Genomic DNA, 15190 nt, shown 5'->3' on the forward strand with positions numbered 1-15190 from the left:
AAAATGGCAGGCACTCAGATCGGCTAACAGAGTGTCATCGGCTGTTAGACAGCCACAACACATGGTTTGTAAGGCAATCTCTGCATGTATTGTGGCTGTCTAACAGCCCCGAGACATGCAGCCGCGAACATATTATTCGAGCACGCCGATGACACTCTTTTAGTACCCGAGCGGTTCGCTCATCACTATTCTTTAACATGCAATGTCACAAGATGCATATATAAGGTTATATTAATATATCCTGGGAATTGGGCGCATCATAGGATCTGGTGTGTCGCTGATCACTGGCCTCGGATATAACTAATCAGCAGCACGTGAATCGCTGCCATGATAACTAGGAGATCACCATAGTCTGAATCCACATGGCAGAGAATTACAGGAATAAATCAGGGATCAAGAAGATGCCAAACAAATGGTCACACCCTGTGCTTATCTCGTCTGTATCTAAAATCTAATATATAATTGCCTAGAATACTACTTCCTGCAATTTGTGCCAACTTCCGTGGCTTTGTCCGGAGCTAATGTCCGGAGCTAATGTCCGGAGCTAATGTCCGGAGATAAGTGACGTCAACAGTGTCCAGTGTCTGATTGGTTGCCGCCTGCTGCGAGCGACCAATCAGAAACGTGCCGTACTGTGACACACTCCGCCCGCCATTTTGGTGTGATTTTTGAATTTTTACCTCACAGCAAGTTTCTACTGCGTGGAGGCGGGCCCAGTGACGTTGCTCTTCAAGCTCCTGCCGAATTTCGTCAAAAAAATGATAATACCATTTACCAAAACTATATATTTAGTTGTGAAGTGGTTCAGTGACATTTTCACACCAATTTTGAACTTTTGTTTGGTGTTTTCTCCATATACTGCCTATTATTTTTGTTCTTTCTTACTATTATTTATTAATTGTATTATTCTTACATTTGAATAAATAAAGTATATATGGATTCTAGACTCCCGATTCTTTAGAATCGGGCTGCCATCTAGTATATAATAATTAGTAGGTAGCAGTCATCACACACAGCTTCGGCAAAGTCTTAGTAAGTTGTAAAACAGCCTCTATGAGAAGAATCTGAAGAGAGCGCCATGCCCCAAGGTAAAGAGCATCAATCAAAACTCAATGTGGAAATTGCCAAGGTTTATTAGATGTGCTCGTTAATTCTGGGCTCTTGGTATCTAATATATAATTGTCTAAGGGTCACTTCCATCTTTCTGTCTGTCTTTCTGTTTGTCTGTCGCGGATATTCATTGGTCGCGGCCTCTGTCTGTCATGGAAATCCAAGTCGCTGATTGGTCGTGGCAAAACGCCCACAAACATTGCCACGACCAAACAGCGACGGGCACAGTCCGGCGGCAACATGGCCGCTCCTTCCTCCCCGCAGTCAGTGCCCGCTCCATACTCCCCTCCAGTCAGCGCTCACACAGGGTTAATGGCAGCGCTAACGGACCGCGTTATGCCGCGGTGTAACGCACTCCATTAACGCTACTATTAACCCTGTGTGACCAGCTTTTGACTATTGATGCAGCATCAAAAGTAAAAAGATCTAATGTTAAAAATAAAAAAAATAAAAAATCGTTATATACTCACCGTCCGTCGGCCCCTCGGATCCAGAACAGGCCTTTCCCGCTCCTCGCGACGCTCTGATGACCGCTCCATGCATTGTGATCTCGCGAGATGATGCATCGGTCTCGCGAGACCGCTACATCATCATCTCGCGAGACCGCAATGCACTCTTGAGACCGGAGCGCGCAAGGAGCGTCGGTAAACGCTTCCTGGATCCGGGGGCCAACGGAAGGAGAGTATATAACTATTTTTTATTTTAATTCTTTTTTTTTAACAGGGATATGATGCCCACATTGCTATATACTGCGCGGGCTGGGCTATACACTACGTGGCCTGTGCTATACACTACGTGGCCTGTGCTATATACTGCATGCGTGGGCTGTTATATACTACGTGAGCTGTGTTATATGCTATGTGGGCTGTTATACACTCCGTGGGCTGTGCTCTATACTACGTGGCTGTGCTATATACTACGTGGTTCTGCTACATACTACGTGGCTGTGCTATATACTACGTGGGCTGTTATACACTACGTGGCTGTGCTATATACTATGTGGACGGCCACAAACAATCAGCGACAGGCGCACTCCGGTGTATTCAATGTATTATTCTAAAATCTTCAGAAATAAACTACATACATATTCTAGAATACCCGATGCGTTAGAATTGGGCTACCATCTAGTCTTACATAAAGATGGTGAGTTTGCAACAACCAAATCTATAATGCGAGATACCAAGAGCCCAGAATTAACCACACTGATTTTTGATTGATGCCCTTTACATCGGGTCATGGCGCTCTCTTCAGGCTTGACTCATGGTAAGTTACTTAACAGTGTCTGTGTCTAAAGGTACCGTCACACTAGACGATATCGCTAGCGATCCGTGACGTTGCAGCGTCCTCGCTAGCGATATCGTCCAGTGTGACAGGCAGCAGCGATCAGAATCCTGCTGTGCTGTCGCTGGTCGGGGAAGAAAGTCCAGAACTTTATTTAGTCTCTGGACTCCCCGCAGACATCGCTGAATCGGTGTGTGTGACACCGATTCAGCGATGTCTTCGCTGGTAACCAGGGTAAACATCGGGTAACTAAGCGCAGGGCCGCGCTTAGTTACCCGATGTTTACCCTGGTTACCATCGTTAAAGTAAAAAAAACAACCACTACATACTTACCTACCGCTGTCTGTCCTCGGCGCTCTGCTTCTCTGGTCTGGCTATGAGCAGAGCGGCCGGAAAGCAGAGCGGTGACGTCACCGCTCTGCTTTCCGGCTGACCGGCGCTCACAGCCAGACCAGAGAAGCAGAGCGCCGAGGACAGACAGCGGTAGGTAAGTATGTAGTGGTTGTTTTTTTTACTTTAACGATGGTAACCAGGGTAAACATCGGGTAACTAAGCGCGGCCCTGCGCTTAGTTACCCGATGTTTACCCTGGTTACCGGGGACCTCGGGATCGTTGGTCGCTGGAGAGCGGTCTGTGTGACAGCTCTCCAACGACCAAACAGCGACGCTGCAGCGATCCGGATCGTTGTCGGTATCGCTGCAGCGTCGCTTAGTGTGACGGTACCTTAAGAATTTGACCAGATTAAGTGATTACTTCTACCTAATTACTGTATTTGTTAGAATCGGACGAAACAAGCATCGGGTGTCACTAACCTGATTTTCCTAATGCTTTTACAGTACTGTTCAATGTAACAGCAGTGGGTTCAAAAACATGAGCGAGTCACAAAATCTTTATCCTAGTTTTTATTTCCAGCATTGGGAACATTGCACGCTGGTTTCTAATTCAAAACATGAAGAGAAATGTGGATAATTTTTAACTGCTTTACAGAAAACTAGATGGTGGCCCGATTCTAACGCATCGGGTATTCTGGAATACGCATGTAGTTTATTTATTAAGTTTTCAGAATAATGCAATTTATACACAGGATTCAGCCCGCCGGCCGCGACCAATTAGCGAAGCGTGGTTCAAATTCCGCGGGCGAACTGCGCCTGTTGCTGATTGTGCGCGGCTGGGCATGACCAATCAGTGAAGCCAGGGCCGGCTCCAGGTTTTTGAGGGCCCCGGGCGAAAGTAGTCTCAGTTGGCCCCCCTCTTTAACACATACCATGATTCATGATGCACAGATACAGCAGAGAAATATAACACAGCCAAGTAGCGTATAACACAGCCCACGTAGTATATAACACAGCCCACGTAGTATATTGCCCAGGCACGTAGTATATTGCCCAGCCACGTAGTATAAAGCACAGCCCACGTGGTATATAACACAGCACATGTAGTATATAGCACAGCCACGTTATAGCACAGCCCACGTAGTATATAGTACAGCCCACGTAGTATATAGCACAGCCCACGTAGTATATTGCCCAGCCCACGTAGTATATTGCACAGCCCACGTAGTATATTGCACAGCCCACGTAGTATATTGCACAGCCCACGTAGTATATTGCACAGCCCACGTAGTATATTGCACAGCCCACGTAGTATATTGCACAGCCCACGTAGTATATTGCACAGCCCACGTAGTATATTGCACAGCCCACGTAGTATATTGCACAGCCCACGTAGTATATTGCACAGCCCACGTAGTATATTGCACAGCCCACGTAGTATATTGCACAGCCCACGTAGTATATTGCACAGCCCACGTAGTATATTGCACAGCCCACGTAGTATATTGCACAGCCCACGTAGTATATTGCACAGCCCACGTAGTATATTGCACAGCCCACGTAGTATATTGCACAGCCCACGTAGTATATTGCACAGCCCACGTAGTATATTGCACAGCCCACGTAGTATATTGCACAGCCCACGTAGTATATTGCACAGCCCACGTAGTATATTGCACAGCCCACGTAGTATATTGCACAGCCCACATAGTATATTGCACAGCCACGTAGTATATTGCACAGCCCACGTAGTATATTGCACAGCCACGTAGTATATTGCACAGCCACGTAGTATATTGCACAGCCACGTAGTATATTGCCCAGCCACGTAGTATATAGCACTGCCCATGCAGTATATAACACAGGGCACGTAGTATAGAGCACAGCGATGTAGTATATTGCCCAGCCACGTAATATATACACCACAGCCACGTAGTATATAACACAGCCCACATAGTATATAGCACAGAGATGTAGTATATAACACAGCCCAAGTAGTATATAGCAATGTGGGCACCATATCCCTGTTAAAAAAAAAAAGAATTAAAATAAAAAATAGCTATATACTCACCCTCCGTCGGCCCCCCGGATCCAGGCGAGGCGTTTACAGATGCTCCTCGCGACGCTCCAGTCCCAAGAGTGCATTGCGGTCTCGCGAGATGATGATGTAGCGGCCTCACGAGACCGCTACGTCATCATCTCGCGAGACCGCAATGCATGGACCGGTCACCCGAGCGTCGCGAGAAGCGGGAAAGGCGCCAGAAGGTGAGAATATAATGATTCTTTATTTTTTTAAATTATTTTTAACATTATTGGTCACACAGGGTTAATAGCAGTGTTAACGGAGTGCGTTACACCGCAGCATAACGCGGTCCGTTAACGCTGCCATAAACCACTTTTGAATATCCCCAATGCGCTGAATAAAAACAACAAAAGCACACTTACCTACTGGACCGACGCCGTTCCTCCGCTCGTTTCCTTAAGCAATCTATTGACAAACTATGTCTGCTATGACGAAACTGTGACGGCTGCGTCCAATCAGCGGACGCGGAGCGCTCCCATGACCTTGTTTATTATCTTTTGATTGTGGGGTGACAGGGCTCAGTGTGTAGGAGCGGCGCTGGTCTGGAAGGCAATTATACTTTTTTTCTTTGTTTTTTCTTTTCAGCACATTGGAGACATTTAAAATGGCTGGTTCAGCTGTAGACAACCCCTTTACTAAAAGGGAAAGTGCCACAATTTTTAATTTTGTATTAATAATTGTTGATTATACAATCTATTTTTAATACAAAATTAAATGCACAACTTTAATAGTTTTTTTATTTATTAATTTAATTGTGTCAGTTGCTGAGTGTGCCACTTAAACACCTCACTCACGGCATCCCCTGGGCATAATGGCCTGTGGTCGGGTATTGGGCAGCTCCTACAGCCTCTAGCTGTGACCTGGGCACGACCCCTGGGCTGTCCAGGTCACAGCTGTGGGAGGAGATCGCAGCCATTTTGTTGTAGCCCTGAGGGCTTCATTTTCCCCTGGTCATCGCGCACACTGCTTAATGCGTGAGATGACAGGACCATTGAGCAGCTGGGGAGAAAAGGTGCGAGGGTGCGCAGGTCCCAGGTGAGTATCTGCGGCGGCGCGGAGCGGTGGTTACAGCCTGGTAATATTACACTACATACCGAGATCACCACTCACTGCTGACCAGTTCAGGGCAAAGCAGGGCGATCACCCATCTGCTGGATTCTCAACAGACTGACACAGTGGACTCAGCGAGGCGTGGGAGCGCAGGGCAGGTAAGTACAAGTGTCTATTCTTTTTCAGGAGGGGCCATCTACCAGGATGGAGGGGCCATATACCACGGTGGGTGGCATATATCAGGATGGAGGGGCCATATACCACGGTGGGTGGCATATACCAGGATGGAGGGGCCATATACCACGGTGGGTGGCATATACCAGGATGGAGGAGCCATATACCACGGTGGGTGGCATATACCAGGATGGAGGAGCCATATACCACGGTGGGTGGCATATACCAGGATGGAGGAGCCATATACCACGGTGGGTGGCATATACCAGGATGGAGGAGCCATATACCACGGTGGGTGGCATATACCAGGATGGAGGGGCCATATACCACGGTGGGTGGCATATACCAGGATGGAGGGGCCATATACCACGGTGGGTGGCATATACCAGGATGGAGGGGCCATATACCACGGTGGGTGGCATATACCAGGATGGAGGGGCCATATACCACGGTGGGTGGCATATATCAGGATGGAGGGGCCATATACCACGGTGGGTGGCATATATCAGGATGGAGGAGCCATATACCACGGTGGGTGGCATATACCAGGATGGAGGGGCCATATACCAAGATGGAGGAGCCATATACCACGGTGGGTGGCATATACCAGGATGGAGGAGCCATATACCACGGTGGGTGGCATATACCAGGATGGAGGAGCCATATACCACGGTGGGTGGCATATACCAGGATGGAGGGGCCATATACCACGGTGGGTGGCATATACCAGGATGGAGGGGCTATATACCACGGTGGGTGGCATATACCAGGATGGAGGGGCCATATACCACGGTGGGTGGCATATACCAGGATGGAGGGGCCATATACCACGGTGGGTGGTATATATCAGGATGGAGGGGCCATATACCACGGTGGGTGGCATATATCAGGATGGAGGGGCCATATACCACGGTGGGTGGCATATATCAGGATGGAGGGGCCATATACCACGGTGGGTGGCATATATCAGGATGGAGGGGCCATATACCACGGTGGGTGGCATATACCAGGATGGAGGAGCCATATACCACGGTGGGTGGCATATATCAGGATGGAGGGGCCATATACCACGGTGGGTGGCATATACCAGGATGGAGGAGCCATATACCACGGTGGGTGGCATATACCAGGATGGAGGGGCCATATACCACGGTGGGTGGCATATACCAGGATGGAGGAGCCATATACCACGGTGGGTGGCATATACCAGGATGGAGGAGCCATATACCACGGTGGGTGGCATATACCAGGATGGAGGGGCCATATACCACGGTGGGTGGCATATACCAGGATGGAGGAGCCATATACCACGGTGGGTGGCATATATCAGGATGGAGGGGCCATATACCACGGTGGGTGGCATATACCAGGATGGAGGAGCCATATACCACGGTGGGTGGCATATACCAGGATGGAGGGGCCATATACCACGGTGGGTGGCATATACCAGGATGGAGGAGCCATATACCACGGTGGGTGGCATATACCAGGATGGAGGAGCCATATACCACGGTGGGTGGCATATACCAGGATGGAGGGGCCATATACCACGGTGGGTGGCATATACCAGGATGGAGGGGCCATATACCACGGTGGGTGGCATATACCAGGATGGAGGGGCCATATACCACGGTGGGTGGCATATACCAGGATGGAGGGGCCATATACCACGGTGGGTGGCATATACCAGGATGGAGGGGCCATATACCATGGTGGGCGGCATATACCAGGATGGAGGGACCATATACCATGGTGGGTGGCATATACCAGGAAGGAGGGGCCATATATCATGGTGGGTGGCATATACCAGGATGGAGGGGCCATAAACCAAGATGCGGCCTAGGATGAGGCCATATACCAGGAAAGGGGAGACATACCAGGAAGGGGGGGGGCATATACCAGGATGTGGGACATATATCAGGATGCAATATATAGAGCCATTATACTGTGAAGTGCTATATAGAGCATTTATACTGTGGGGCACTTTATTGGGCCAGTACACAGCGAGGCACTACATGGGACCAGTATACAGCGAGGCACTACATGGGACCAGTATACAGCGAGGCACTATATGGGGCCAGTAAACAGCGAAGCATTATATGGGGCCAGTATACAGCAAGGCACTATGTGGGGCCAGTATACAGCAAGGCACTATATGGGGCCAGTAAACAGCGAAGCATTATATGGGGCCAGTATACAGCAAGGCACTATGTGGGGCCAGTATACAGCAAGGCACTATATGGGGCCAGTATACAGCAAGGCACTATATGGGGCCAGTATACAGCAAGGCACTATATGGGGCCAGTATCCAGCTAGGCACTACATGGGACCAGTATACATCGAGGCACTATATAGGGTCATTATATTGTGGGTTGCTATATGGGGCCATTATACTGTAGGGCACTATATGGAACCACAGCGAGGCGCTACATGAGACCAGTATACAGCGAGGCACTACATAGGACCATTATACAGCGAGGCACTACATAGGACCATTATACAGCGAGGCACTACATGGGACCAGTATACTGTGGGGCGCTATATGGGGCCATTATACTGTGAGGCATTACATGGGACCAATATACCGTGAGGCACTATATGGGGCCATTATACCGTGAGGCACTATTTGGAGCCATTATACTGTGGGGCACTATATGAGGCCATTATTCTCAGGTGCACTATGGAGCCATTATACTGAGGCACACTATATAGGACCATTATACTCTAAGGCACTATATGGGCCATTATACTGTGAGGCATTACATGGGACCAATATACCGTGAGGCACTATATGGGGCCATTATACCGTGAGGCACTATTTGGAGCCATTATACTGTGGGGCACTATATGAGGCCATTATTCTGAGGTGCACTATGGAGCCATTATACTGAGGCACACTATATAGGACCATTCTACTGTGGGGCACTATGGAGCCATTATACTGAGGCACACTATATAGGACCATTATACTGAGGCACACTATATGGGTCATTATACTGTGAGGCACTATATCAGACCATTACATAGAGGACTTGGCGACTCATGAGCGGTGTGCTTACTGACGTCACCCCTGCTCAGAGCTGCCGGATCTCGTGGAGCGCAGCAGGACCCGCAGTGGCTGCTGCTTCAGCCTATGGAGCTTGGATCTCTGAATGAGGCGCCATAGCCTTTGGACGTCAGATTTGGGGATTGGCGTGGGAATGCCATGGACTGCATCGGACCCGAGTGGGAACTTTTTTGTTTTCTAATAAATTGGTGAACGAGGGACCGTGTCTGGTCTTTATTTCTCGTTTTATTGTTTTCAGGTTTCCAGTTGCGGACTTCGTCTGATTCACAGAACTGCTGTGCACCTGCATGGGTTTTTTTTGTTTGTTTTTGTTTCAAAAATAAATTGGTGAACCAGGGAACGTGTCAGGGAGTGTTTGCTGTTTTTTTTTTTTGTTGTTTTTTTAAATAAAACTTATTTTTCTGCCTGTTTTTCTTTCATTATTGGGTTACTAATGGGTGTCTGATAGATTCCTCTCCATTACTAACCCCTGGGCTTGATACCAGCCTGGACTTTTGACAAATTACAGCTGACATCAACCCCAACTACCATTATCCCGATTGCAGCTGCACCAGGGCAATCAGGAAGAGCGAATTTGAAGCACCAGAATTGCTGCATGCAACACAATTTACCAATTCTAGGGTGGCTGTGGGCTGCTAAAGACCCATGTATCCAATCCCAATCCTGCGTGATATGCCCCAGGCCTGTGTATCTAATCCCATCATGCAAGATACACTGTTCTAGGATGTATCTAATCTCATCATTGGCATCCAGTAATACACCCTAGACCCGTGTATCTAATCCCATCATGTGAGATACGCACCAGGCTAGTGTATCTAATCCCATCATGTGATACAATACATTGAGCCCTGTATCTAGATAGATGGAGTATAACACACTGGAATTAATTGCAGCACATGATACACTCCACGTATCTAACCCCAGCTTATGATACAGCGAGAAACACCAACTAACAGAGTCAGCGCTGCCGACCATCTTCGGTGGCCGTGTACTTGTCAGTATCACTGGCTGTCACCAACGAAATGGCTCCACACTGTGATCCTAAACTTCATCCTCTCTTATCCCCTAGCAAACATCCAGAAGGGGAGGAGGAGCGATGCCACACCCATGTGATCAGACCCCGCCCACATTTACTGCAGTCGTAATGTGAGCTAGTGGTACACTACGATTTCATGGCAAATTTCAGCAGCTGCTCCCCCTAGTGTTTAATATTTAGAAATAATTTGTCATATTTTACTCCATTAATAACAAATGATAATATTTAAGAACATTAATAATTTACATTTTCCCAATTGTTGAAACAACATTTTTTTTTATGGCATCTTCCCTTTAACAGCTTTTTTTTTCATTTATTTTTTAAAGAACTACTGGAGTAGTACAAAATGGTTGCAAAGGTGGTGGATTAACCTTTTAAATGGAACTGGTCAGGTAAAACATTAACCTAAAAGATATGGGGATAATCTGTAGGTTAATAGAGATAACACCGTGCAATTGCTGCACCCAGAGTCCCGCTGCCGGGAGAAAATTAATGTTATTCCTCCCGGTAAGCTTGGTCTTTCACTCAGAGGCGACGCCGGTGATTTCAGTCACCGCGCTGTATATTGAGATCGGCAGCTGTAACCGCGTCCCCGGCACTGACTGACAGCAGCTCAGCATTACAGTCAGTGCTGGGGACGGAGATACAGCCGCCGCTCTCTATATAAAGAGGGGTGACTGACCGCATCGGTGCCCCCTATGGCTGGACGCCAAATGCTACCAGGGGGAATAAAGTTCATTTTAGTCTGGGCAGAATGCTATTAACCTACAGATTAACCCCATAGCTGCAGGTTAGTACATGACAGCTTCCCTTTAAAAGCCATATTCTGTGCCAAGAATAGTTGTGCCCACCGATTGTCAGTTGTCACAACCAGTGACCAGTGACCAGTGAGGTCTTGTAGTGACGACTTCACATCAGTCATTTGCTGATCTCAGCGTTCACCTCTGATCGGCTTCAGCGATCACCCGGCTGATGGAGGGGACTTCATCACTGCAGGTCCACAGGGGGGACTGAATAACTGAACACTAAATATTTTTGGTGAGACGTGATGTCCCGGCATCATACATTGTGTATTCCCGGTGGCCGCAGGACCCGACAACCGTTTATCAGTGGGGGTGCTGTGTGTCGGCCCCCCATTGATAGGATATTCATCACCTATCCTAAGAATAGATTATCAATATCTTGGTTCTGGTCCAACCATTTTTAGCGTGGTCTTCTCATACAAGTTGTCTTGTTTCGCTCTATATGCATTTTGCAGATTTAGTGAAAATCAATGACCCTTACCAGCTCGTCCTTCACTGCGTGCTCTTTAGGATTAACCCCTTGAGTCGTCAGGTAGACTAAAGTAAAAAAATAATACAAAATTAAGCACCTTTCCTCTTCAGCCCCTCCATTTGCAGCATCAATGGCAGAGAAGTACTTACCCCAGAATAGAGAATTTAACGTGTATGCAGAGACCAAATCTAATTTTGCTTGTTCCAGTGGGTCTATCTGCAATGAAAGGAAATAAGTTACATAATGGATTATATGTACAACTTCATGAAAAAAAAGGCTAGTAAGAAGGAGGTTAGGCGGCCGTGCCAGGCAGCTTGTTGTGACTGCCCTGCGCCTCCGCTGGATGGTTTCCCAAGACCAAGGCTATTACTATAACATCCTATAGGACTGATGTGGCCGAGAGCAAGATGTCAACACGGAGGAGGCAGAAGACGAGCCGACCATAAACACTGGGGCTGGGACACACAGACCACTGAAGCCGCGACGTCATCGAAGGTCCTTCACTCACTGCATTCCTAAGGAACAGAGGGAGGCGCTAGCAGCACTGTGAGCCAGGGGCCGTCCGAGGGTGAGTATATCCATGTTTTTTATTTTTATTATTTATTTTTTACATGAATATGGATCCCGGGGCCTGAAGGAGTCTCCTCTCCTCCAGACCCTGGGAACCACACGCCGTATAAGATGACTGGGCGTATAAGATGACCCCCCGTCTTATATGGCGGGCATATCCCAAACTCCATATTTTATATGGAAAAGTTGGGGGTCGTCTTATACACCAGAAAATATGAATAAATATATACATACATATACATATATATATATATATATACACATACATATGCACATATTATATGTGTGTGTGTGTGTGTGTGTGTGTGTGTGTGTGTGTGTGTGTGTGTGTGTGTGTGTGTGTGTGTGTGTATATATATATATATATATATATATATATACACACACATATACACACATATACACACACAGTACAGACCAAAAGTTTGGACACACCTCATTTAAAGATTTTTCTGTATTTTCATGACTATGGAAATTGTACATTCACACTGAAGGCATCAAAACTATAAATTAACACATGTGGAATTATATACTTAACAAAAAAGTGTGAAACAACTGAAATTATGTCTTATATTCTAGGTTCTTCAAAGTAGCCATCTTTTGCTTTGATGACTGCTTTGCACACTCATGGCATTCTCTTGATGACCACTGCAGCCTTTGACTGACTGCAGCGGTCAGGTGACTGAGCGATGCATCATCATAAAATATCAGATGTTGCGCTACAGAAGTCACATGATTGCAGCAAACAATCATCGGCCGCAGCAGTCCTACTGTTGGTGGAATGTTGAAATAGCCTCTTCTGGGGTAAGTGCAGACCAAGGAGCGGCCTGTGCTGGACCAATCTGGCTTGATGACGTCCCAAGGTACATAAACTCTGAAATTCTCATTTTAAAAATTAGGCAGGGAAACTTTCACAGAGGCCATTCTAACATAGATTTTCAGGTTAACTACACCGGCCTCATCAGGTAAATGGAATCATGTATGCATCTCATTTTGTAAATTCTGATAGCAGATTCTATAAGAGCACTTTATACATTTCTACTCGTCCTATTCCTTTAAGAAACTGCACTGCAGATTGAAGTGCGCTGAATGAATATTTCACATATCACATTCCATTGATGATGACAGATTTGGCAAAAGGCCACGCAGTTTATTCACCGCAGAGCATTACTGACACCATCAGGTACAAACAACAGGAAAAAAAATATATCCAAGCGAAACCTTCCAACTGAATACATAGGATATATCCTGCTCAGTGCTTAAAATATTCCTAAGGCCTAAAAGTGGCAACTCACATAACTATGTGCAACTTTCTAATCACAAAAGGAAAGATTAGACCAAAGATGCCGTGCAAGTTCTGCTATATATTTTCCCAAAAATAGTGTTGGCACCTATCACCCTCTCAGCAGCCTCAAAGATGTCAGACTGTCAGAAGAACAATCTGCTGAGCTCTATGAAATGTCAGCAGGCAGATTAAAATGTATCCATAACCAGATTTCACAATACAAAATGCATACACTTAAAAAAAAAATCTCCTGGATCTTATGAGGATGCTGCACTTTGAAAATCCATGTGAAAATGGCTGTATACTGCTTTATGAAAGTTCAACTTTATCTCTACCCACCTAGACATACTGATTGCTCCTCAGTGTACCTCCTCCCTGCTAAATCTGTCCACCTAGCCTGACTGACTGCTCCTCCGTGTACCTCCTCCCTGCTAAATCTCTGTCCACCTAGCCTGACTGCTCCTCAGTGTACCTCCTCCCTGCTAAATCTCTGTCCACCTAGCCTGACTGCTCCTCAGTGTACCTCCTCCCTGCTAAATCTCTGTCCACCTAGCCTGACTGACTGCTCCTCAGTGTACCTCCTCCCTGCTAAATCTGTCCACCTAGCCTGACTGTTCCTCAGTGTACCTCCTCCCTGCTAAATCTCTATCCACCTAGCCTGACTGACTGCTTCTCAGTGTCCTGCCCAGGGTCGGCGTTAGCATCCGGGCAAGTGCCTGGGCCCTGAAAAGGCGGAGGGGCTCACTCGCCGTCGGGGACAATGGCTCGCTATGGGTCCACCCACTTGCTAAGTGCCCCGATACCTGCAATACTTACCTCTCCCAGTTCCTCTGCTGCTGTGTCTTACGCAACTTCTGACTCTGACGTCTCAGGTCAGAGGGCGCGATGACACCACTACCGTGCACCCACTGCCTGAACATCACAGTGTACAGATAAATATATGAGGCCCATTATGTATGGAGCATTATATGGGGCCCATTATGTATGGAGCATTATATGAGGCCCATTGTATATGGAGCATTATAAGGGGCTCATTATACTGTATGGAGCAATATATGGGGCTCATTCTGTAGGGAGCACTAAGTGGTGCTCATAATCCTGTATGGAGGTCTATACTGTCTGGTTTCTGAGCTATTGTAGAATTTAATAATCTTTATTTTTATTTTTATATATAGCGCTAACATATTCCGCAGCGCTTTACAGTTTTGCACACATTATCATCACTGTCCCCGATGGGGCTCACAATCTAGAATCCCTATCAGTATGTCTTTGGAATGTGGGAGGAAACCGGAGTGCCCGGAGGAAACCCACGCAAACACGGAGAGAACATACAAACTCTTTGCAGATGTTGTCCTGGGTGGGATTAGAACCCAGGACCCCAGCGCTGCAAGGCTGCTGTGCTAAGCACTGCGCCACCGTGCTGCCCTACAATAGATATCACTCTTGTAATGTAAGTAGCAAGTGAAACCTCCACTCACCTAGCCTGACAGCTCCTCAGTGTCCCTCCTCTTGGATGAATCATCGTCCACCTAGCCTGACTGCCCCTCAGGCCTCTTCATTCATTGAAGGCCAGCTGTGTTTAATTGATAGGTCTTGATTTGAAAAGGCACACACCTGTCTATATAAGACCTCACAGCTCACAGTGCATGTCAGACCAAATAAGAATCATGAGGTCAGAGGAACTGGCCAAGGAGCTCAGAGACAGAATTGTGGCAAGTCACAGATCTGGCCAAGGGTACAACAGAATTTCTGCAGTACTCAAGGTACCTAAGAGCACAGTGGCCTCCATAATCCTTAAATGGAAGAAGTTTGGGACCACCAGAAGTCTTCCTATACCTGGCCGTCCAACCAAACTGAGCAATCATGGGAGAAGAGCCTTGGTGAGAGAGGTAATGAAAATCCCCAAGATCACTGTGGCTGAGCTCCA

The 15190-nt window shown here is 47.1% G+C and overlaps 1 protein-coding gene across 1 annotated transcript in view; it reads right to left on the minus strand.

Annotated features, from left to right (window-relative positions):
• C1D (C1D nuclear receptor corepressor) overlaps positions 1-15190 on the minus strand; it is a 41074-nt gene that overhangs the window by 10870 nt on the left and 15014 nt on the right. Inside the window, exons 3-4 of the mRNA XM_069768729.1 lie at positions 11558-11624; positions 11418-11473 (exon numbers count right to left, since the gene is read on the minus strand). Coding sequence (XP_069624830.1) covers positions 11418-11473; positions 11558-11624 — 123 coding nt within the window. The remainder of the gene's footprint in view (positions 1-11417; positions 11474-11557; positions 11625-15190) is intronic.

Source organism: Ranitomeya imitator, chromosome 5, assembly GCF_032444005.1.
Source record: "Ranitomeya imitator isolate aRanImi1 chromosome 5, aRanImi1.pri, whole genome shotgun sequence".
NCBI lineage: Eukaryota > Metazoa > Chordata > Amphibia > Anura > Dendrobatidae > Ranitomeya > Ranitomeya imitator.